Source organism: Camelus dromedarius, chromosome 11, assembly GCF_036321535.1.
Source record: "Camelus dromedarius isolate mCamDro1 chromosome 11, mCamDro1.pat, whole genome shotgun sequence".
In the NCBI taxonomy this organism is placed as follows: domain Eukaryota; kingdom Metazoa; phylum Chordata; class Mammalia; order Artiodactyla; family Camelidae; genus Camelus; species Camelus dromedarius.
Window position 1 is genome coordinate 6,473,823 of NC_087446.1, and position 21,793 is coordinate 6,495,615.

General features: G+C 50.2%; 1 protein-coding gene across 3 annotated transcripts in view; it reads right to left on the minus strand.

Moving 5' to 3' along the window:
* Positions 1-522: 522 nt before the first annotated feature.
* TEF (TEF transcription factor, PAR bZIP family member) overlaps positions 523-21,793 on the minus strand; it is a 28,024-nt gene continuing 6,753 nt past the window's right edge. The window contains exons 1-4 of one of the 3 annotated variants that reach the window (XM_010983515.3): positions 13,159-13,409; positions 9,528-9,845; positions 5,140-5,360; positions 523-3,986 (exon numbers count right to left, since the gene is read on the minus strand). In XM_010983515.3, the coding sequence (XP_010981817.1) occupies positions 3,771-3,986; positions 5,140-5,360; positions 9,528-9,845; positions 13,159-13,315 (912 nt within the window). In that variant the 5' untranslated portion in view covers positions 13,316-13,409 and the 3' untranslated portion in view covers positions 523-3,770. Of the gene's footprint in view, positions 3,987-5,139; positions 5,361-9,527; positions 9,846-9,934; positions 10,113-13,158; positions 13,410-21,793 lie in introns of those variants that run through there. The other 2 variants (XM_064491407.1, XM_031463343.2) reach the window with 2 other exon arrangements.

Genomic DNA, 21,793 nt, shown 5'->3' on the forward strand with positions numbered 1-21,793 from the left:
CCTGCCCATCTCCAAACTCCAAATGCATGGTTTTCCCTTTACAAACAGAATGGTCCCTGGTCCCTCCAACCACAGGGACCTGGAGCATTAACAGCGTGCAGCCCAGGAAGCAGGAGAGAAAGGCCAGTCATGTAAGGGCAGCTCCGGGCCTCGATGAGGAAGCAGGTGGCATGAGCTCCGCACACAGAGGGAGCAGAAGCAGCATGAAGGGCAGGTGGAGCTGCAGGGAGGGGGGTGCACACTTTTCACAAGTGGTTCCCTGTCTTCCAGTTATTTCTTTCAGCTCATTTTATTTGGTCCAACTGCTTTTGGCCCAATATTTGTCTTCCTTGATAAACTGTGAGGTAAGCAGGCAGAAATTACTTCCATGTGACAGATGAGGAGACTGAGGCTCGGAGTGGTTAGGTGACTAGGCCATGGGTGATACAGGGGTGCCTGGGATGACCCTCACTCTCCTTGGCCAACATGTAGATAGAGATAACACAGGAATTGGGGAGGAGGATAGAAAAGACAGTCCCACAATTCTCATCTCAAAATATTTAATTCTGTTTGAAAAGGATACATTCCCGGCTTCCCTCCCACGTCACTCCGGCCCACGAGCAGTGGCACACGCGCACGCACACACGCACATAAGGCCAATGGGCTACAGTCTGCTTCCGCCCTCTCCAGCTGGGAAGAAGGGGTTTTCTCCTTGCCTCCTTCCCCAACAAAGGTAAAGGGGAGAGGGGCCCGCTGGAATGCCAGCTCCCAGGAGAGGACAGAGCCCCACACACTCTATCACATCACATGCACTTAGAAAAATAAAACCAAGTGGTGTTCTGGCATCCCCAACACTGTAAGATAGCAATATCCACCTGGAAGTCATCTTTGCCATTTTCTAGAAAAATTTATTGCACTTAATTAACAGATGTTAAAGGAGCTCTGGGCTGGGGCTTTGCCATGAAAACCAGGGGCTCTCAGCCCTTTGTTATGGGGAGCAGAGCTCCCAGGGCCCTGGATGGAGAGCTGCCCAGCACAAATGGGCCCAAAGCAGGTCCCCTCACCAGGGTGATACTTACCCAGGGTCAAGGTTCACTGCTAGGTGCCTTCCCCAACCTTAGCACCCAGACAGGCAAACCCCCTCCTTTGGCCAAGGGAAAGAGTTACCCAGGTCCGCCTCAAGGCTGCTGGCCATTGTGAAAGCTCTCTAAATATATATACTTCTATATGTAGATATACATTTATTATATGTATATTCTTGCAACATTCTAGCTCATTCATGATTTGTCTGTTCTGAGTTTGCAATGAGGCTGAAGACAGGGCGTTTAAGAAGGGATGGTGCTTCCCAGCCCACTGCGAACCCATAGAAAGCCATTTACGTTGGCGTCTCTAGCCTCCAGTGCTTTTTAGAGGATGTCAAAGATCTGAGCACAGGAGCTGGCTGACAGCTCCAAGACGGAGAGGGCCCAGGAGGGAGTCAAAGAGACTCCCAATTCCACAATGGAAACTGAGCAGGCACCACCCTCTCCTCCTGCAAGGACTTGACGCTTAGGCCTGGGAAGGAGACACTTACCTGAGCACCCTTTTCCTCCAAATGTCAGCCTCTATGGATATCTCCTTCCTGTCCCTGCCAGGCTCCTGACACAAAGGGGCTCTTCTGAAAGAGACCAGCAGCCACACTCTTTCCAAATAAGCACTTTGGGAAGGAACCAGACACCCACTGCCTGGTGGAGGGGGAGGGGCACTGGACAGGCAGAAGGTGGGACAAAGAAGAGAGACATCAGGCCATCATCCCACCCGCTGGGGTCGGAAAGTGGACGCCATCCAGAGATTAAATGTCCATCCTTTACGAAAAAAAAACTGAAAAAACACAAACCATACACTTTCTGGCCAGAGAAAATGAAGAGCTTTTAAGCTGGCAGCTCTTCTACCAATAAGAAAATGAGAAGTGCCCTCTTGGTGGGTGGCCAGACCAGAGGGAGAGTGCCCGGGCGGGCGAGCTGCCCAGGGCAGGACACTGACATGCTGGATGCAACTGCCTTGTTGTGGTTACAACAGAGTGAAAAGTGTGATCATGGTTTTCATAGAACCACAAAGGAAAAGTCAGGGGCCTGCAGGGAGGAGGCTGACCTCCCTTGGCCTCAGGGACCCTTGTCAAGTCCCCTGGAGAGGTGGGTATGCAGGTCCCTGGAGGGCCATGGCATTCCCCCGGGGTGTGGTCCACAGCCAGTGGATGGCTTCCCCTACTCTTAACATCCGTTATGAAAAGTCTTTAGGGGTCAGTCAAGGCCCGGGACTTGGAGCCACCACTTTAAATAAAGCCAGTGGTGAACATGACAAAGTGGCCCGTCACCTCTGACCCCTCTTTACCACAGGCCGCCACCCTGAGCATAAATACACCCATCTCCAGGTGCCCCAGCTGACCACAAGGAGCAGAGGGTTCCACAGATTTCCTCAGTTAATCTTCCGAGCGGAGCCAAAGGATGAGTCCAGCCAGACACAAGACAAAGGAGCAGCTGTGAGGTCGTGAAGCCACAGCTGAGAAGACCCTCCACACACCTCGGCCAGACTTGTGTGGGTGGCTCCTGACTCCTGGGACCTGGGTCGAAGGGACTCTGGCCCGTAAAAATGTCCCAAGAGCCTGCTATTCCATAGAGCTGTGCTGCGACCAGGTGACCAGATGTCCTGCCTGGCGGACACCCTCCAGGCCGCTCGCACGGGGGTGGATCCTGAAGCAAGAACCGGGAAGCCCTCTTCTGCTTCTCAGGGAGGGCGATGGGGCCTAACCCACCCAGGAGAGCAGAGCAAGAAAGAACTGGAGCTTCTCGGGAGACATGCCCAGCTCTCCACCCACCAAGTGAGGGGCCGTGGAGGTGGGTTTCCTGAACACCATATGGAAGGTGCACCCTGGCTCCAGGAAGTTAAACCCCTAGACGAGGAGGCTTTTCCTTGTAAATCCAAGATCCAAGGTTGGTCACTGGGTGAAAAGAAACAGCAGGCCCAGAGGCCCAGTCGGGTGGGTCAAACAAGACTTAGGCGGCCTCCACAAGTGACCTGGAGAAGAGGACATGTGCGTGGCGAGCAGGGCCCCAAGACCATCGCCCTGGGAGTCTCTCCCCATGGCGGATGGAAAGCAGAGAGAGCCCCTCGCCAGGGCCTCCTCCAGGCTTCCAGGCCTCAGAGCCACAGAGAAAAGGGGTCAGGTGCACTTCTGCTGCAGGCCCAGATCCAAACCCAGCCCAGGATGTACGGAGACCCCGCTGCTGGGTCTGGCACCCACGTGGACCCTCAGAGGAGCTGGTGTGCCTTTCTACCTCCGAGGAAGATGGGAATGGATGTTTCTCTCTAGGACTTTCTGGGGAGGGAGAGGCGGAAGACAGACACACCCTGCCTGGAAGCGCACCCTGCTACCTGAGAAGATGGAAGGGCAACAGCTATTAGGACTCCCTCTGCAGATAGGCCTGGATGGCCCAGGCTGGAGACAGGGACAGGCAGGGAAGCCTGGGTGCCCTTGGAAAGAAGAGCCGTGCTCTTCCAGTCCAACTGGGACAGCCAAGGACAGAGACTAAGGCTGACTCTCCGCTGATTCTCTCGCATCCCGCCAGGGAGCAGGCTAGCCCCCAGGAAGTTGCCGTGCTGGCCGTGTGATAATGAAGCTTGAACTGTGAAGGCTCCTGGAGTAGGGGCCCCGCCAGGTGCCCACGATGGGTCCTCAGTCTCCACGTGAGGGTGGGTTCAGGGGCCGCAGGCAGAGGTCGGGGGCGAGGCAGCGCCGCCCGGGCGGGTGCGGGCTACAAGGGCCCGTACTTGGTCTCGTACTTGCACACGATGGCCTTGCACTTGCCCACCTCCTTGCGCAACTCTGCCACCTCCGTCCGCAGGGCTGTGTTCTCCTTCTCCAGGAAGGCCGCCCGGATGGTGATCTGGTTCTCCTTCAGGCGCCGGGCGTCCCGGGACCGCTTGGCTGCCACGTTGTTCTTCTTGCGTCTTGTCCAGTACTTTTCATCCTGCGGGGAAGGGTCCTCTGTGGGTCTCCCCTCTCCCCCAGCAGGGAACCCCACCTTCCCCCTCCTGCCAGCACTCCACACCCCAGATTCCTCTTATAGCCCTTGTGGTGTGGCCAGAATGAGAGCTGGGACCCCAGGGAAGGAGCTGTGTGTCAAGGACACTGAGGGGCTGGCCTTTCCCCAGGGAGGTGGGAGGAGAAACCAAGTCCTCAGTAGGCTCTGCGTTGGGAGGAAGGGAGCTCACTCACTGTGGCCTGCTCGGACCTGCTCCTACATACAGCGCTGAATGTGCTCCTGCCTCAGTCAGGCTCTGGATGTGCCTAAGGGCCTGAACCCTGGGTCCAGCCCCCTGAGTTCAAATCTCGGTCCTGCCACTTTCCAGCTGTGGAATTGTGCAAATTCCTTAATCTGTCAATGTCTCAGGCCCTTCATCTTTACAACAGGGGACAATGACAGTAACTACCTCACAGAGTTGTCTGAGGATTAAACGAGTTAATGTGTACAAGGTGCTTGTAACATGGCCTGGCCTGCAGTACAGACCACATAGAGGTTCACCATTTTCACTGTCATTATCATTAAAGCCCCAGAGACCTCTCAAGAGGCAGGTATGGTTATTCCCATTTTACAGATGAGGAACCTGAGGCCCAGCTAGGTCTGGGTGATTTGAATCCAAATCTACCTGACTCCAAAGCTTAGATGAAAAATCCTAATGAGGTTCTCATGGAAGGGAATAGAAAAACTGCAAAATCCTCCTCTCCTTCCTCCCTACAGAACCAGCTCCTACAGAACCATCAGCCTGAAGGCTGCCTGCTCACCCCTGGGGACAGCAACATACAACTGTCTTTTGTCCCTCAAAGTGAGGGCTCATTCAACTCCAGTTTCTGTGACCCAGTGAGCTCTTGCCCAGAGGCTGGGTTGAAGCCAGGGAAGCGGCTGCACAGAGGAGCTACAGGGAGTCATGCTGGGGCCAAACGCCACCTGACTCCCTTTCTTTCTCTCAAATGCTGCAGCATGTGGCTCTACACTCTGAACTCATGCCTTTCTAAATGTGTCCACCAGGAGGGAGGGTCCTCCAGATACCAAAGTGAGGAAGTGCAGCCCCTGCTCCTGAACCAACACTGTACCTTCACTCTTAACAGATGTACCAGGTTACCTTTTGCTCGTCGGGGACAAAGACCTTCTTGGCCTTTTTGATCATGGGCTGGGGCTTCAGGTCCTCCTCTGCAAACTTGTGCTTCCGAGGGTTGAACAGCTCTCCGCCTGGCACACTGGAGAGGACCAGGTCAGCAGGGTCGGGGTTGAAGTTCACATCTACCTCCACGCAGTTGGGGTCGATGGGACTGGGAGTCTCCCTCTCCTTTTCCAGGGAGGATTCTGAAAGACATAGAGGCAGGTGGTCCCGAAATAGCCTAGACTCACTGGACAGCCAAGACCCACATCACACACCCAGACACCTGCTTGAATCTCAAGGCTGCACATGCCACTGACAGCTGGAGGGAAGAAAAGCCACAACAGCACCAGCCCCAAGCCAGAGTGGCATACGCGGTTCAACTCAAGAATGTAAACGTGGAGAGAACTCTTCCCTTTTAGGAACGAAACACTCAAAAGGAAACAGAGGCCCTGAAAAAAGACAGGATTTCCCAATTGTTTTTCTCCCCCTTAGAAATGTTAAGCAAAACATTAAATCATTATATCCTCTTAACTTCCTGTGGTTTTAAGTTCTCAAGTATGAGAAACAGCTGAATCTCACCATGAACTATAATGGGTTAGGGACACAGACTGAATAACAAAAGGGCTCCCAGTTTTGAATCCCTAAGGACAAACCAGTCCTGGGCTCATTTAGTCTTATGACAGTTCTGAAAGGGAGGTGATTAACCTGATTTGACAGATGAGGAAACTAAGGCTCAGAGCAAAGGCATGGTTTTCCCGGGGTCACACGGATGCTAAGTGGCTGAAGTAGAATCTGAGTCTGGGTCTGGCTGACACTGAATCCCTGTTCTTCTCTGCCCTGCCTGGCTGTGGCTTGATAGTGGACACTGGGTAAAAGCAACTTTCGGAATTCAAAGGTTATGTGTTACCAGAGATAAGTTATTAAAAAAAAAAAAACTTTACCTTTGGCCTACTCATTCAGTGCTGATAGGAGTGCACAAAATAAGTATTCAGTCCATAGATACTCACCGAACAGCTACTATATGCTAGGGACTGTCCTGGCAAAGACACATCAGTGAACAAAACAGGTAAAAATCCTTGCCTTCATGGAAGGTTATTCCAGTGGGGAAAGCTGACATTACACCAGGTAAATTAAAAATCTCTGTCAAAAAGTGAGAGCTGCCATGTGGATATTCGGGAGGAGAACATTTCAGAAAGAGGTAACACCAAGAACACTAGCCTGTGCACAGGCAAGCACTGGGATGCTGGAAACACAGCACAGGAGGCCCATGTAGCTGGAGTGAAAGAAGGAGAGGGAAGAGTCACAGGACAGCCCAGAACAGAAAACATATGGCCTTTAATCCCAATAAAGCAGCAGTGCTCAATAAGGGACAGTTGTGTCCTGCAGGGACATCTGACCATGTTCAGATGGTGGATGTGTGCTACTGGCATCTAGCGGGTAGAAGCCAAGGATGCTGTTAAACATCCTATAACGCACAGGACAGTCCCTCTGCCAGCCCCAATCAAAAAATTATCTCGTCTAAATAGCAACAGTGCCACTAATTGTGACTTCTACCCTGAGATGAAAGAAGCCATTGGAGGGCTCTGGGCAGAGATGTGACATGATTAGGCTTAGGTTTTAACTGGATCACCCACGTAAACTCAATGTATTGTTCTAGAGGGGGTTAATTACAAACAGGGCTGGATGTCAGAGGAGTGAAGACCAGGGTCCAAGGTGGTAACTGTAGGAATACTGGGGCCACCGAACTCTACACTTGCAAAACAAATAGCCAAGGTACCAACAGCTGACAACTAGAACTCCCATGCTCTGCTGGTGGAAGTACATATGGCTGTAGCCACTCTGTACACTATTTGACAGTATCTGCAAAAGCTGACTGTGTGCATGTCCACTGACCCCGCCACTCTACTCCTTGGTAAATGCCCTACAGAAATGCACACAGATATTTACCAAAGACATAAACACAAATGTTCATGGCAGTGGTATGCACAACCCCAAGCTAGAAATACCTCAAATGTTCATCAGCTGTAGAATGGATAAAGCCCGTCCTGTGGCGATACAATGAAATACCATTCGGCAACCAAAGTGAAACAGAGTTGAGGAAAGAAGCTAGACACAAAAGAATACATACCGCTGAAGTCTTCTCTACAGAAGGAACTGAAAAATTAAGAGGGGGCGCTCTACTTTCATTTCTACCGTGTGTACAATTCTTCAGTATAAATCTTACTTCATCTGTATTGTGGTTTTCCTCTCTGTCACAGGAGTAGTCCATCAGTATATTCTGTAAATCTGTTTCATTAGTTACTGGTGCCCACATAATTTATATGTTACTATAAAGCTAGATATAGGAAGATATAAATGTGAGAGTATAAATGTAATTAACTTATAATTGTTAAAAACAAGTAAGAGGACATAATGCACAGCTCCATTTACAGAACATTCAACTATAAGCAAAATGAAATCTTTGGTGATGGAAATGAGGTAGTGATTACCTCTGGGTAATCTGACTGAGCGGGGCACAGGCACTGCTGGGAAACCAAGAGTGTTCTCTATCCTGATGTGGGTGGAAGTTACATGGGTGGGTTCACTCTGTGAAGATTCATCGGGTGGTACACCTATGATATGGGCACTTCCAGATGCCATACTTTGTTATAAAGGTTTACTTAAAAACAAATCAGTAATAACCTATAATAAGACTATATATATATATATATATATACACACACATATATGTATAACTGAATCACTATGCTGTACACCAGAAGCTAACACAACATTGTAAAGCTAACACTACATTTCAATTAAAAAAAAAAAATACCAAAATCAAAGGTGAATGCCACAAAGGTGGTCTAAGGTATGAGAGGAGGGCCTGTTTCCAGCTCTGTCCCCTACATGCACATGGAACCAGCCTTGCAGGACAACCTGACAAACACAAAAAACGAGCTGCCTTCTAACAAGAATTTGGCTGGAATCAGCTGAAGCCTCTTGATCTGAACGATTTACAGGAAAGAAATGAAGGGCAGAGGAACATGTTAAAAGGAATAGAGTCAGAAAAATCTAGCATGGACAAACTCTATAGGACAAATGGTTTCCTCAACAAATAAACTGCAAAGAAATAAAAAGGAGAGGGGAACCAAGAGATTACGAGAGATTTAAGAGACAGAACTAAAGCAACGTGTAGGTCTTGTTTGGCTCCTGACTCAAGTGAACCATAAAACAATAACATTGATGAGACCACTTTTTGGAAATTTGAATGCTGATGGCTTTACCATCGATTTCAGATGTAAATCTGGTATTTTTGTTCTGTTTTTTTAAAAGAGCCTGTATAGTTTACATATACATTGAAATATTTATGGATCAAATGCTATAATACCCAGCATTTGATGGAAAATAATCAGGTGAGGGGAATGGAGGAGGTTACAGAAAATAAAACTGGTTATGAGTTAAGAACTGCGGACATTGAGTGATGGTTACATACAGGTACATTACAGGAGCCCTTTACTTTTGTATTTGAACATTTTTCCATAATAAAAAGCAAAAAGAGCACAAGAATTCCTTGGGTACAGGTTCCACACCAGCTCCTGGGGTCTTGCCCGGGAGCCATGAGCCTGAACACCTCCAACTGAGCCCGCAGAAAGCTTTGCAGAGCCCTGGAAGTGGGGGCCATGCCTCCTCTGGTGGGTTCATGCCCAGGGGGCCAGAAAACCAACCAACCAATCCCCAGAGATAGAACAGAAAAAGGACAAGAGGGTGAAGGAGGAATCCCAAAGATAGTATTTGTCCTGGCAACGGAAATGCCTTCTTGGTGCCAGTGCCTAAGCAGTACCTGGCTACAGAGTCAGACATCCTGGGTTCAAGGGCTGACTCCACTACCTACCAGCTGTGTGACCGTGGGCAAGTTACTTAGTTTCTCAGTTTCCTCACCTACAAAATGGGGACAATAGTATCCTTGTGAGGACTACATGTCAATGCCTGGCACAGAGTAAGTGCTAAATAAATGTTAGCTGGTGTTAGTATTATAATGATAACCTGTGGCGAAGTTCACGCTGGGGTAAGGAGCAGCGCTGAGGAAATGCGGAATGAGATTTCTATCTTGCAAGCCTCCGTTGGGAGGGCTCACTCCACTGTGCTGACCATCTGCAGCAACCCAGCACCAGAAAGGCTCTGACCGAGTTGTTGTGACTGCTATTTTTATCTCCAGCCTCAGGGGACTGTGCTGAAGGGTGGAGGCAGAGCGTTTCTCCCCACTACAGGCCCACTGGGACCTCCCCTGAGGGAAGGGCTCACCAGGGGTGTGGCCACAAGCAGCCCTTAGTGGGGAGTGGATTTCCTTGGAGGGGGCAGGTGGCCCTACCCAAAGCCCTGTCACCCACCTGTGCTGGACACGGTTTCTGAGGGATGAAAGACAGCAGTGGAAGAGGATGGTGGGGATGCCGTGGAAGAGCTGGCTGACTCCTTCCCTTCAAGCTCGGCCACGGGCAGCAGCAGGTTCTGGGCCAGGTGGGTGGGGCTGGCGGGGATGCCGTTCTCCAGCAGGAACTCGTCCAGGTCCATGTACTCCAGGTGGAAAGACTCGCCATCATACGGGATGGTCTTGTCCCAGATGGGCGGCATCAGGGAGGCTGACACAGCCATGGTGCTAGCTGCTGCGGCCTCATCTTCCTCCAGCTTTTCCTTCCCCTTTTCCTTATCTGCAAACACAAAATCTGTGATGAGACACCACACAAGAGGGTGACTCGATCCCAGGGGGTGAGAAGTGAGCCTCACAGGGTGGACCCACCTCTCTCAGAGTCCTGCTCCATCCATACATTTCAAGAGCCCACTTTATCCTCCACTTACAAGCTGGGGCTTGAACCAGGCCCTTTTAGAGATGGTCTCCTTTAGAGATGGCAGGATGCCCTCATCCATGCCTGGGCTTCCCAGGATGCTCACCACAAGCTCTGAGGCCTGATATGGTCCCAGGGTTAATTCAGAATGGGCTGTGGGAGGGGGCAGGATATAGCTCAGTGGTAGAGTGCCTGCTTAGCACTGGGTTCAATCCCCAGTACCTCCATTAAAAATAAATAAACCTAATTATCTCCCCACCACCCCCTACCAAAAAAAAGAATGGATGTGGGATTAGCATCTGCCATAAAGGCTACAGGGAGGAAATGGAGTTTAGGGAAAGGATGATTTTATGTTCTCCTCTCCTGTCCTGTCCTGTCCCCTCCAGCTGTACTTCTCCACAACAACCCAGCCCAGGGCTTGGATCCCAGCTCTGCCGCCCACTGCAGTGATGTGTGACTTCAGACCTCTCCAGCCTCAGTGTCCTTCACTGTAAATAAGGATAAAGCTGCCTCTGGTGAACACTAGAGGTAACATCTGAAAATGTCTCATAGAGCTCAGGGCACACAGCAGGCATTCATTATTACTGTGAGCTCGTTCAGGACAGGGACTGTGTTATTCATTTCTAGATCTCAGTGGGCCATGGGAAAACGTGTATATTGAATGAAGAAAGTTAGGTTTGTAAACAGACTCCCTTCAGGTTTATTAAATAGAGGGCCGGGAGCTGTCTTTTCAGGACCTTTTTCAGAGCAACCATTTCAAGAGACCTGGATCCCTGAATAAGCAAAGAAGACTGAAGGCAGGTTTTCTGGGAAAAAGGAGTGGGGTGGAGCTGAAGAAGAAAGCTTGCTCCCCTTCAAAGCAAAACTAATCAATCAGTGGGGGCCGAATCCTACCTAACTGTCTCAGTCAAAAAGTTAGGCACGTGGATATCCAAGAAAGGGCAAATTAAGGGAAAAAAAAAAAAGACAAGAGAGAAATCTGACAAGGTTGGAAGGAAATCAAAGTGACACGGTGGCTAATCAGGGAAGTGGGAGATAAAATCATGACAAGCTCATAACAGGTTTTCAAATTGAGGGAGACGACTTTGAACTCTGGATTCTGAAATGGAAGAGAGAAATCAAATATGATTATGTTGGAAATTATCCAGTCATGCATGGACTTCTACACCACAGCCAAAAAGCAGCCTTTTGGTCCAATAAAAACGGATACACCCAGTGAGTTAAGATGGAGGTTTTGACAAACAGAATTTGGTCATGCCTTCTAATATGAATTAATTCGAATTCTTGCAACTGCCTTCTGTACCAGGCTTTGGTTTAAAACCAAATGGGAAGTAAGAAAGCCAAGCTTTGGTGGGCTGGGTGGGCCAGATGGCCTCCCTGTTCTCCTCCCCTGAGATCTTGACTCTACATTCTGTTCAGAAATGACTGTGGTCCATGTTGGGTGGGGTCATGGGGATAAAAGGAAGCAGGAGAGGGGAGAAAAACAGCCATACTGAAAGACGAGGAACAGTTAGTTGCCTGAGCAATTAAGGATAATTTTTAATCAGCATTTTTATAAGATGGGGTTTTAAAAATTATAAGAGACCATAAAGGACTACATCCAACACTCTCAGATCACAGGGACTGACATCAGTAGTTGCCAGTGATACAGTAAAGAGCATGCCCTAGCTATGTGACCTTTTAGAGACCCCTTCATCTCTCTGAGCCTCAGCTTTTCTCATCTGAGAAGTGGGGATAATACTCTATAGGACGGCTGAGGAAGACTAAATAAAATAAGATTATATCAAAATGCTTTGTGAGCATTCTGCAGACACAAGGTGGAATGATTGTTATGGATGGTTATTATTTGGTAATCCTGAACACGAACCAACAGATGTGTACACCTGTCCTGGCAGCTTTTCTCAGCCCCAGATCTGGAACAAAGTATTAACTTTAAAAACAAACAAAAGGGTCTATGCACATGAGGTCCTGAAGCAGGAGGAGAGAGCCGGGCCTCACCTGATGTGCTAAACCTATTTATAACCCAACAGTGACAGCCATAGGGATGGGAGCCTCAGAACACATCCAGGAAAGGAAGAGAAATGGCATTTTTAAAAAGAAAATTAATTCTCCAAGACAGGTAATTCACAGAAGGCCCATTCCTTCCCAAATCCCTGAACTACACCAGTGGTTCTTGGAAATTCAAATCTCTCAGATTGAAAGCATACTTTAGGGCACCTAAAACCCCACTATAGGTGGCACTCCTGCTGCTCCCTGAACTTCACGTTCCCAGGCCAAAAAACAAGGCCAAACCTGCTTTCCACAGAGGCCCCAGGGACCTTTGTGGCCTAGGAAACAAGCCAAAGCCCAGACCTGCCACCGCGGCCCCAAAGTCTAGGGTCAGCCCCAAACAACCAGGTGACAGGCCTCAGTGGCCTCATTCTGACCCTCATTCCTCTACCTGCCTCATCCCAATCTCTCCCTGATAAGGCACCTCTCATCTCTTCTCCTGACACCCCTCCCCCAACTCAGCAGCAGCCCTGAAACTCATTTCCAGAAAATCTCCAGGGAGAACCTATTAAGTGGGGATACTCACACGCAGGGATGAAGATAGGTCCTGCTCCCCGGAGCGGGGCAGGCCATATACAAAGACAATTCGCTACTGTATATCAGGGCATCGCAAACTTTAGTGGACTTTGGAATCACGGAGATGGGGGTGGGATACTCCTTAAAATGCAGATTCCTGTCCCAGGAGCCGCAGAAGGGTCGTCGAAGGGGCCTAGGAACCAGCATTTTAAAACAAACATCCCAAGTGATTCTGATGCAGGCGTCCCCAGAGAAGGCGCCCTGAAGCGTCATTTAAGTGGCTGCTGCGACCCTCATGAGCCTCCTCAGTATCCCCTACATGTCGCGCGCTCCGGGTCGCCCCAAAGAATCTTCTCATCGCGACCCCCACCCTACCCTCTCCCTCCTGACCCTTCCCCGCCAACCCCCATATGACCCAGCCTCTCTCAACTCGCCCCCGACCTTCTCTTCCCAACCCTTTTGCCTCACCCTCCAAGCCCCTCGTCATCCCTGGCCCCATCCCCCTCCTCTGGACCACTACACCCTGACCTCCGACCTCCCCGGCCCCGCCCTCAAAAGGCCCCGCCCTTGCAGAAACCCCGCCCCCAGGCAAGCGCGGACCCCCTTCCCTCACCGAGGCGCGCCTCTCGCGGGGGGTTCTCCATCAGCTTCTTCAAGACGAGAGGGAAGGAGCCCGGCAGACCCCTTTCCCCAGCTGCGCGACCCGGCCCCGGGCCTGGCCCCGCCTGCGGCTCTACAGGCGGCTTCTTTCCGCCGCCCGCGTCGGACATCGTGCCCCGCGCTCTGCTCGCGCGCCTCGCCTCCCCCGCCCGCCCCCCAAGATGGGACTGAGCCGTGCGACCCGCCGCAGCTGCCGACACGGGCAGCTACTGCGCAGGCGCCCAGCGGCACCCCCACCTCCCTCCATCCTTACCCCGCCTGCGGACAGGCTCTGGAATATTAATTATTCATTAGGCCCAGCCAGCTTCCCCGGATTGCAGTTTAGGATTGGCCCGCTATGCGAGACGGGCAGGCGCAGCCTTCCGGGTCGCGATTGGTTAGGCCGCCAGGGTAAACGAGACACGTGCGGGACCAGGTGAGGAGCAAGGCGGGAGGCCCCGCCCATCCGCCTCTGTGTCACCTGATTGGCGCCTGCTGGACTCTGGGTCAGAGGCCCTTTTCCGCGAAAGCCCGTTTCCCTCTACCCGTGGTTTCACCCTCGGCTCCTTCTTCATTACTCCGACCCTCCTCTCGGACCACCATAACCGCTCTCCCCTCCCTTGTATCCCAATCTCCCCACCTTCCAGACGAGCGGCTGAAGGGAGGCGGGGATGGGAGGGGCCCGGCTGGCGGGAGGAACCTATCAGAGAGCCCACTGGGGCCGCGCGCCCGACCCCCCTTGGGTCACGTGCAGCCGCAGCAGAGCCTAGTCGCTCCGGGATGGGGAGGAGGGGGGTGGCTCAGAGCAGCCAATGGGGGCCGGGGCGGGGGCGGGGCTGGGGCGGTGCACGAGGCGCAGCACGTGCGGGCTGCGGCGCGGAGGGGAGGGGCGGGCTTTTTTGTTCCCAGGACTTTGCCCAGGGTCGTGGGACAGATCTCAGCCCTCAGCCCGCCTACTCCGCAAACCAGAGGTTGACTGAGGGCAGGGCCACGGTCGGAGACCAGCCCTGCTGTATGGATGGCCCGAGCAGGCTTGGCCGCTGCTGAAAGGGTGTCAGGTTCTCCACTGATCCTGGGTTTCTAGTGCAGGCGTGGTAGCCAGATAAACACTAGCGTGGAGTAAGCATTCTTGAGGCCTATAGTGGAGAGAAAGGGCCCAGCCCTGAGCCAGAGCCGGAGCACAGGCTTCTGTCCTCCCGCTTACTAGCTTGTGACCTTGGGAAAGTCCAGTTGGTTCACTTAAGCCTGTTTCCTCGTCTATAAAATTTAGGAGTTGGGCTAGATAATCTCTAAAATCCCAAACAGCTCTGAAGTGAGACAGGATGGAGTGGGGGCAGGGCACAGCCATTCAAGGAATGCTACAGCAATTAACATCAAAATGGTGAAAGATTTCAACCCCCAGTAGGCCTTGAGGCTCAAGATGGTGGGAGATTTAACTTCTAGTAGATCTTGAGCCTCATTATACGCTCATTGTAATATATTAACATGGTAAATAACACGCCCACGGGCACCTTGGCAGTCCCAGGGCTAGCCACAAAAGGTCAAAGAGTGGGAAATGGCCAACTTCCTGGGAATCCCAGCGCCTTCCGCAGGCTGCTTAGACTGGTCCTTCCACTTATTAGCATATGAAGCCACCAAGCCCATAAAACCCAGCAACATGGCGCCTCACGGCTGTGCTCTCTTTCTCTCTCTCTCGCCCCATCCCTCTTCGGAGATGGCCTGCACTCTGTCTATGGAATGTGTGCCTACTTTTAATCTGAGCACCCAACCCCCACACCTCATGGCCTTTCTCTTGCCTTTCAGTGTATCTCTCTTTACTCAACTGTGGCTCGCTCTTGAACTCCTTCCTGCGCGAAGCCAAGGACCCACACTTGGCGGGGCACGTCCCAGGGGCTCAACTGAAGCCTGGGACACGGCCCTCCTCATGCCCCACATCTATTTTCCTGCATCATATCTTTGGCACCTAATGTGGGGCATTTACATAAAGAAATGGGACTCAAAGGTCATACTCTTGGTCCGCCTATTGGGCTATGGCTCCCCTCTCTTCGGAGGGTGGCAGGGGGTTTCTCCCGCACCATGCAGATTCAAGTAGCCCTTTAGGTGGCGGCTGACGCTGCCTGCAGGATCTGGCAGAGATCCTCTAGCTGTGAAGGAGCCCATCGAGCCCAAGGATTTCTCCCCTCGATCTTTTCTCAGTCTCTCCTCTATCGCTCTATCTTTCGAACTCGAAAAGATCCACCAAGGAAACCACTCGGACATCCAAACGAAGACCATGTGGCAAGTAATTGGCAACCTAACTGGGTGAGATTCCCCTCCGTGTTTCCTTGAGCCCGATTCCCTTTCCCTGCATGTACTTGATCCAGTTCTGGGACGCCGGAACTGCGAAAGGGAGCCCAAATTAGGGGACTCCAGGAGTTCCCCTTTGAAAATTTGTGGCCCTGCCCTCCCCGAGTTCTCGGGGCGCACAGCCTCATTGCATCCATAGGCGGGAGTCGCGGGCAGGCACTTCCCTTGCAGATCGCGGTTTCTAGCATCCCTTGGTGGGATCGCAGGTTGTAGCACCCCTCGGTGGGGTCGCACGTTTTAGTACCTCTGAGACGGAGTTGCAGGCAGGCACTCCCTCAGTGGGCCTAAGGATTTCTAGTCTAGGAAGCGTTGTGGCTATAGCATTACAGTTTTGTCCTAGATTTTTACCTTTTGAAGCTATTTTGTTTCCCTCTCGCTAAAGGTAATTGGCTTAGTTGACTTAGGACCTAGGTCTCCTTCCCTCTAAAGGATTTAGACCTTGGGACACTAGTCACATTTTCTCCTGCTGGCCCTTGTTCCTTCCCTTAACCAGTCCAAAGGAGCACCTCAGGCTCACGGACAGGACATCCTAACCAAGATGGGGACAACTACAAGTATCTCAATGGAGTCCCCATTAGGATGCATATTATTAAACTGGGAAAAGTTTAAACAGGATAGTTTAAAGAAAAAGGAGTTAATTTTTCTTTGTAATACTGCATGGCCCCTATACAAACTAGGGGACAAAGAGGTCTGGCCAAAGAATGGGTCATTAAATTACAATGCCATCTTAGAGCTAGACCTGTTTTGTAAAAGGAGGTAAACAGAGGGAAGTCTCATACTTCCAAATGTTTCTGGCCCTATCCCAAGACCTAGGTCTAGGGAACTCCTGCTGGGTATGCCTGGCTCCTGTGCCCTTCAAAGCGTCTCCCCCAACAGGAGCTCAATGTTTTAGATGACTCTTTATGGGTCCACCTCCCCGAGACCCACAGCCAGGAGCTTTTACCTCCCTCGACTCTGAGGGGGGATAATCTTCCCAGTTATCTACACCTAAGGCCCCTTCTGGGTAGCTGGGGACCCCAGACCCCTATGAATCAGCTCATAGATCTGGCATTTAAAGTATTTAACAATAGAGACAAGGTTGAAGATGCAAAAAGGATTCAGGGACAACAGCAAAAGGCACAATTCCTATCAGCAGCCTTAATCTCTGCACCACCTCAGGGTTACCCTCCACAAAGACCCATGGCAAGAACAGGATCCAGGAAGCCTGGATCAGAGCCACTGCCTTGCCGAAAAGGGACCTGTTTAAAGTGCAGCCAGGAGGGCCACTGGAAGAATGAATGCCCTATGTTTAAAAAAGGTTCATGGGGGCCCTGCCCACTATGCAAACGAAAAGGCCACTGGAAATGGGACTGCCCCCAGCCCTGAAGGAGGCTTGGGGTTCCCAAACCAATGATGGCTGAGATAATTGAAGACCGACGGGGCCCAAGGCCCTCCCTGGCTCCCATAGGACATTTGGTCATTTCTCTGGAGGAGCCTCTGGTAACCCTTGACGTGGCAAGCAGAAGTTTTTTTTTTGTTGTTGTTGTTGTTGTTTTAGATACAGCAGTTGCCTACTCTGTGCTGACTGATTTTCCTGGACCCTTGTCCTTCTAATACTGTGAAGTAACGGGGATTGATAGAAAGCCTGAAACCAAGCGATTCACGTCCTCCCTTAGCTGCCTGCTAGAAAATTTTACCTTTGCACATCAGTTTCTGCTCATGCCTGAATGCCCCATCCCCTTGTTGGGAAGGGATTTACTCACTAAACTCCAGACAGTAATACAATTTGGAGACCCTCATCAAGAAGGCATCCACCAAGAAAAACTCTTGGCCTTGGGAACCCACCTCAATACTAAATCAGGGGAGCTCTCCCTTCCACCTCATATTGTTTCTCAAGTAAACTCTGTTGTCTGGGACACAGAGTTCCCAGGCAAGGCCACTAATGTGCCCCCAGTTCAGATCTCCTTAAAGCCAAATGCTGATTATGCATGGAGGAGACAATATCCCTTGAGGCCCAAGGCCCAACAAGGTATCCAGCCTTTAATAACCAAGTTTTTTAAGTACAGCTGTTACGATCCTGCCAATCTCCATGTAATACTCCCATTTTGCCCATAAGAAAGCAAAATGGAGAATACCGGTTTGTTCAAGATCTAAGGACACTTAATGAGGCAGTGGTCCCTATTCATTCTATAGTCCCTAATCCCTATACTTTATTGACCCAGGTCCCAGAAAATGCAATCTGGTTCACAGTACTAGACCTAAAGGATGCTTTCTTTTGTATTCCTCTGCATCCAGACTCACCCTTATTCACTCCTTTGTGGAGACTATTGAACAAGTTTACCGTAGCCGGCCAGATCTCAGGGATGAGCCCCTGTCAATCCCGATGCAGGATGGTTTACTGATGGAAGCAGCTTTATACATAACGAAACAAGGAGAGCTGGTTACGCTATAGCAAACCTACAAACAGTCATTGAGTCTGGAGCTCTGCCCTCCCAGACTTCTGCCCAAAAGGCTGAACTGATCGCTTTAGTCAGAGCACTCTAGTTAAGAAAAGGTTTAAGAATCAATATGTATACTGATGGATTCCTAGTGTTACATGCCCTTGCTGCCATATGGAAAGGAAGAGGACTGCTCACAGCCAAGGGGTCCCCTATCAAACACCAGGTAGAAATTCTAAAACTCCTAGAAGCAGTCCAGCTTTCGAAAGAGGTTGCAGTCATACACTGCAGGGGACACCCAAAGAGTGATTCTTCCCTTATAAAGGGAAACATCCTCTCAGACAAGGCGCCAAAGTTGCAGTCAGAGAACAGCCAGTCTTACAAGCTGCAGTTCTCCTACCTGAGGACCAGCCTCTCCCAATGGTGCCGTCCTGTACACCTGAAGAGGTTGAATGGCCTAAACACAGGGCTAGAAAAGAATCTCTTGGGATGCTGACAAAAGATAATAAGCTTCTCATACCTAGGGACAAACAATGGAAAATAATTAAGCATCTCCATTAGTCCACCCACCTAGGCGGGACTCCATGCTCAGACTAATTTCTCAAGTGTTCCTAGGCAAGGGATTGTCCCAAATTGTTAAGGAAGTCACTAGGGCCTGTGAACTTGGTGCTGCAATGACCCAGGGAGTCACCCTATACCCCCCCCCACTCTGGCCCACACATCGGGGAACTTATCCAGAGGAAGACTAGCAAATGGACTTTACCCAGATGCCCTCTTGTAAGGGATGGAAATACCTGTTGGTAATCATAGACACCTTTAAGGATGGGTAGAAGCTTTCCCCACCAGAACAGAAAGAACAATAGAAGTGTCAAATTTTCTGCTCAAAGAAATAATCCCGACGTTTGGGCTACCAAAAAGCTTACAGAGTGATAATGGACCCTCCTTCACTGCCAAAATGACTCAACAGGTTTCCTCAGCTCTAGGTATTAACTATCACCTCCACTCTTCCTGGAGGCCCCAATCCTCAGGCAAGGTGGAAAAAGCAAATCACGTTCTAAAGAGAACACTTACAAAGCTATACCTGGAGATTTCAGAAACCTGGGTCCCCCTCCTGCCTATAGCCCTTCCAAGAACAAGAACGGCCCCTAAGGGAATTTTAAAACTTAGCCCATTTGAAATGATGGATGGAGGCCCTTTTTAACTGCAGATTTCCTGCTTGACAAGGAAACTCAGATTAGTTTCCCACATTGTTAGCTTAAGTCAAGTTCAAAAGGCTCTCTGAGACTATGGAAACAAAGTGTTGCCCTTTCCCACAGAGGAAAAGGTTGAAGTCCCTGTCCAATCAGGGGACTCTGTCTTACTAAAAACTTGGAAGGAGGGGTCCCCTGAAGACCAGCTGCAACCAAAATGGAAGGGACCATATCAGGTACTACTGAGCACCCCAACTGCCGTTAAGCTACGAGGAATTGATAGTTGGGTACATCTGTCCAGAATAAAGCCTGTAATTTATAAGCCCCAACAGGAGCCAGGAGAGACCTACACTTGTGAGGCAATGCAAGACCTCAGGTGCCTGTTTAAGAAAAACAAATGATAACCTGTAGCGGTGATTACAAATGTTTAACCATGCCTTTTAAGTCTTTTTGTCATTACAGACTGTCAGACTGCTGTTACAGAGGTGCTTCATCTTTAAGAAAATTCATCAAAAGTCAATGAAAACAGTGGGTTACAGCAGCCCCACATCAGATGATGGCTGTGCAACAATTCCAGCCCATACCCTCAGCCCTTGGATGCAAAAGCAAAAGGCTGTCCTGCCCCTGGGGCCCCTAGATTAGGCATTCAGAGATTTTTACTCCCTGATAGGCAGGGTCAACGCCCCTACTCAGCCTGGAAGAAGTTTCGGAAGACAACCTTCGCCCCTCTGCAACCCCATAAGATTATGGGAGTAAAATCTCTGAGGGGGGAATGAGACTGGATGGAAGGGGGCAGAGCACAGCCATTCAAGGAATGCTACAGCAATTAACATCAAAATGGTGAAAGATTTCAACCCCCAGTAGGCCTTGAGGCTCAAGATGGTGGGAGATTTAACTTCTAGTAGATCTTGAGCCTCATTATACGCTCATTGTAATATATTAACATGGTAAATAACACGCCCACAGGCACCTTGGCAGTCCCAGGGCTAGCCACAAAAGGTCAAAGAGTGGGAAATGGCCAACTTCCTGGGAATCCCAGCGCCTTCCGCAGGCTGCTTAGACTGGTCCTTCCACTTATTAGCATATGAAGCCACCAAGCCCATAAAACCCAGCAACATGGCGCCTCACGGCTGTGCTCTCTTTCTCTCTCTCTCGCCCCATCCCTCTTCGGAGATGGCCTGCACTCTGTCTATGGAATGTGTGCCTACTTTTAATCTGAGCACCCAACCCCCACACCTCATGGCCTTTCTCTTGCCTTTCAGTGTATCTCTCTTTACTCAACTGTGGCTCGCTCTTGAACTCCTTCCTGCGCGAAGCCAAGGACCCACATTTGGCGGGGCACGTCTCAGGGGCTGAACCGAGACCTGGGACACAGCCCTTTTCATGCTCCACCTCTGTTTTCCTGCATCACTAGGACCTTCCCTTTTTTCTCCTGGGGAAAAAAATAAAACTCCTTTACACAGGGTACCCATTACACATTTTGTGGGAGAACTACCTCTTCTCAAAAATACAAATACTCTCCTAGGAGTTCCTCATGAAACACAAAATGCGAAACGTGAGGCGGGTACACAAATTTGGAGATGTTTTAGGAAGCTGCCCTAAACAGCACCCAGCACTTTGTATCTCTTTTTATAGCACAAATCGTCCTCTGCCTCGAACCCAAACAATACTCAGCTCTCCCTGCCTGAGAGGACAGGGACTTTAGCTTGTTTATCCCAAATCCCTCCAATGACTCCAGCCTTCCAAGAGCAGGGCTAGGGGAATGGCAGAGCGCAGTCCTTGGTTGGTGGGGTGGGTGTGTGACCGCAACACCCAGTTAGCTGAAAGTTGTCAGGGTGATACAATCACAACTTGGCTGGGAGTTGAGGGGGGAAAAAGACGTTGGGCCCCTGAACATCCTGGAAAGCAAGAGGTTTGAAGAAGCTCTGGGTGGTGGTGGAGGCAGGGTGATGGAGTCTGTCTCCAAAATTCAAGTTCTCTGCCGCATTCATTAGGTTTCAGTCATTTCTGACTCTGATACCTCCAGCCAATTGCTTCATTTCTCCAGGCCTCTTCCTGATACGTCAGATGGAGATAGGGCAGGATTTACCTCTCCATCCCGGGCTCCAGTGAGCCAGTTTGTGTAAAATGTACAATTGCAAACCTGCAACAGTTTTTATAGCATTACTAACACTGATGGGCACAAATCTGTGGCTTGGTGTGTCCATTATGCGGAGGCAGGCATGGTGCCCATGGCACTCTCTAGTAAGTGAAAGTACTAAATTGTGAACAGGACTTCTGTTATGTTGCCGAGTTGTTAGTGGGGATTCTGTATGTGGCTAAACTAAGGTAACTTTAGGGTAAACTGACCTAGAGGTTTTTAGAAACAAATTTCAAAGGATAGTCCAAGGAAATTGATTAAAACAATGTATGAAGTTCTGTTTTTGTTTTGTTTTTTAATGGCTAGTTTGGCTATGGAAAGACTTACTGAGATCAGAGTTAGGGAGGAGGGTACAGCCCAGTGATAGAATGCATGCCTAGCATGCATGAGGTCCTAGGTTCAATCCCTAGTACCTCCATTAAAAACAAAATAAATAAACCTAGTTACACCTCCCCCCCAAAAAACAAAGAGTTAAATGTATATTTTCATGGCTAATGTGGCATCATTGAAGGGAAA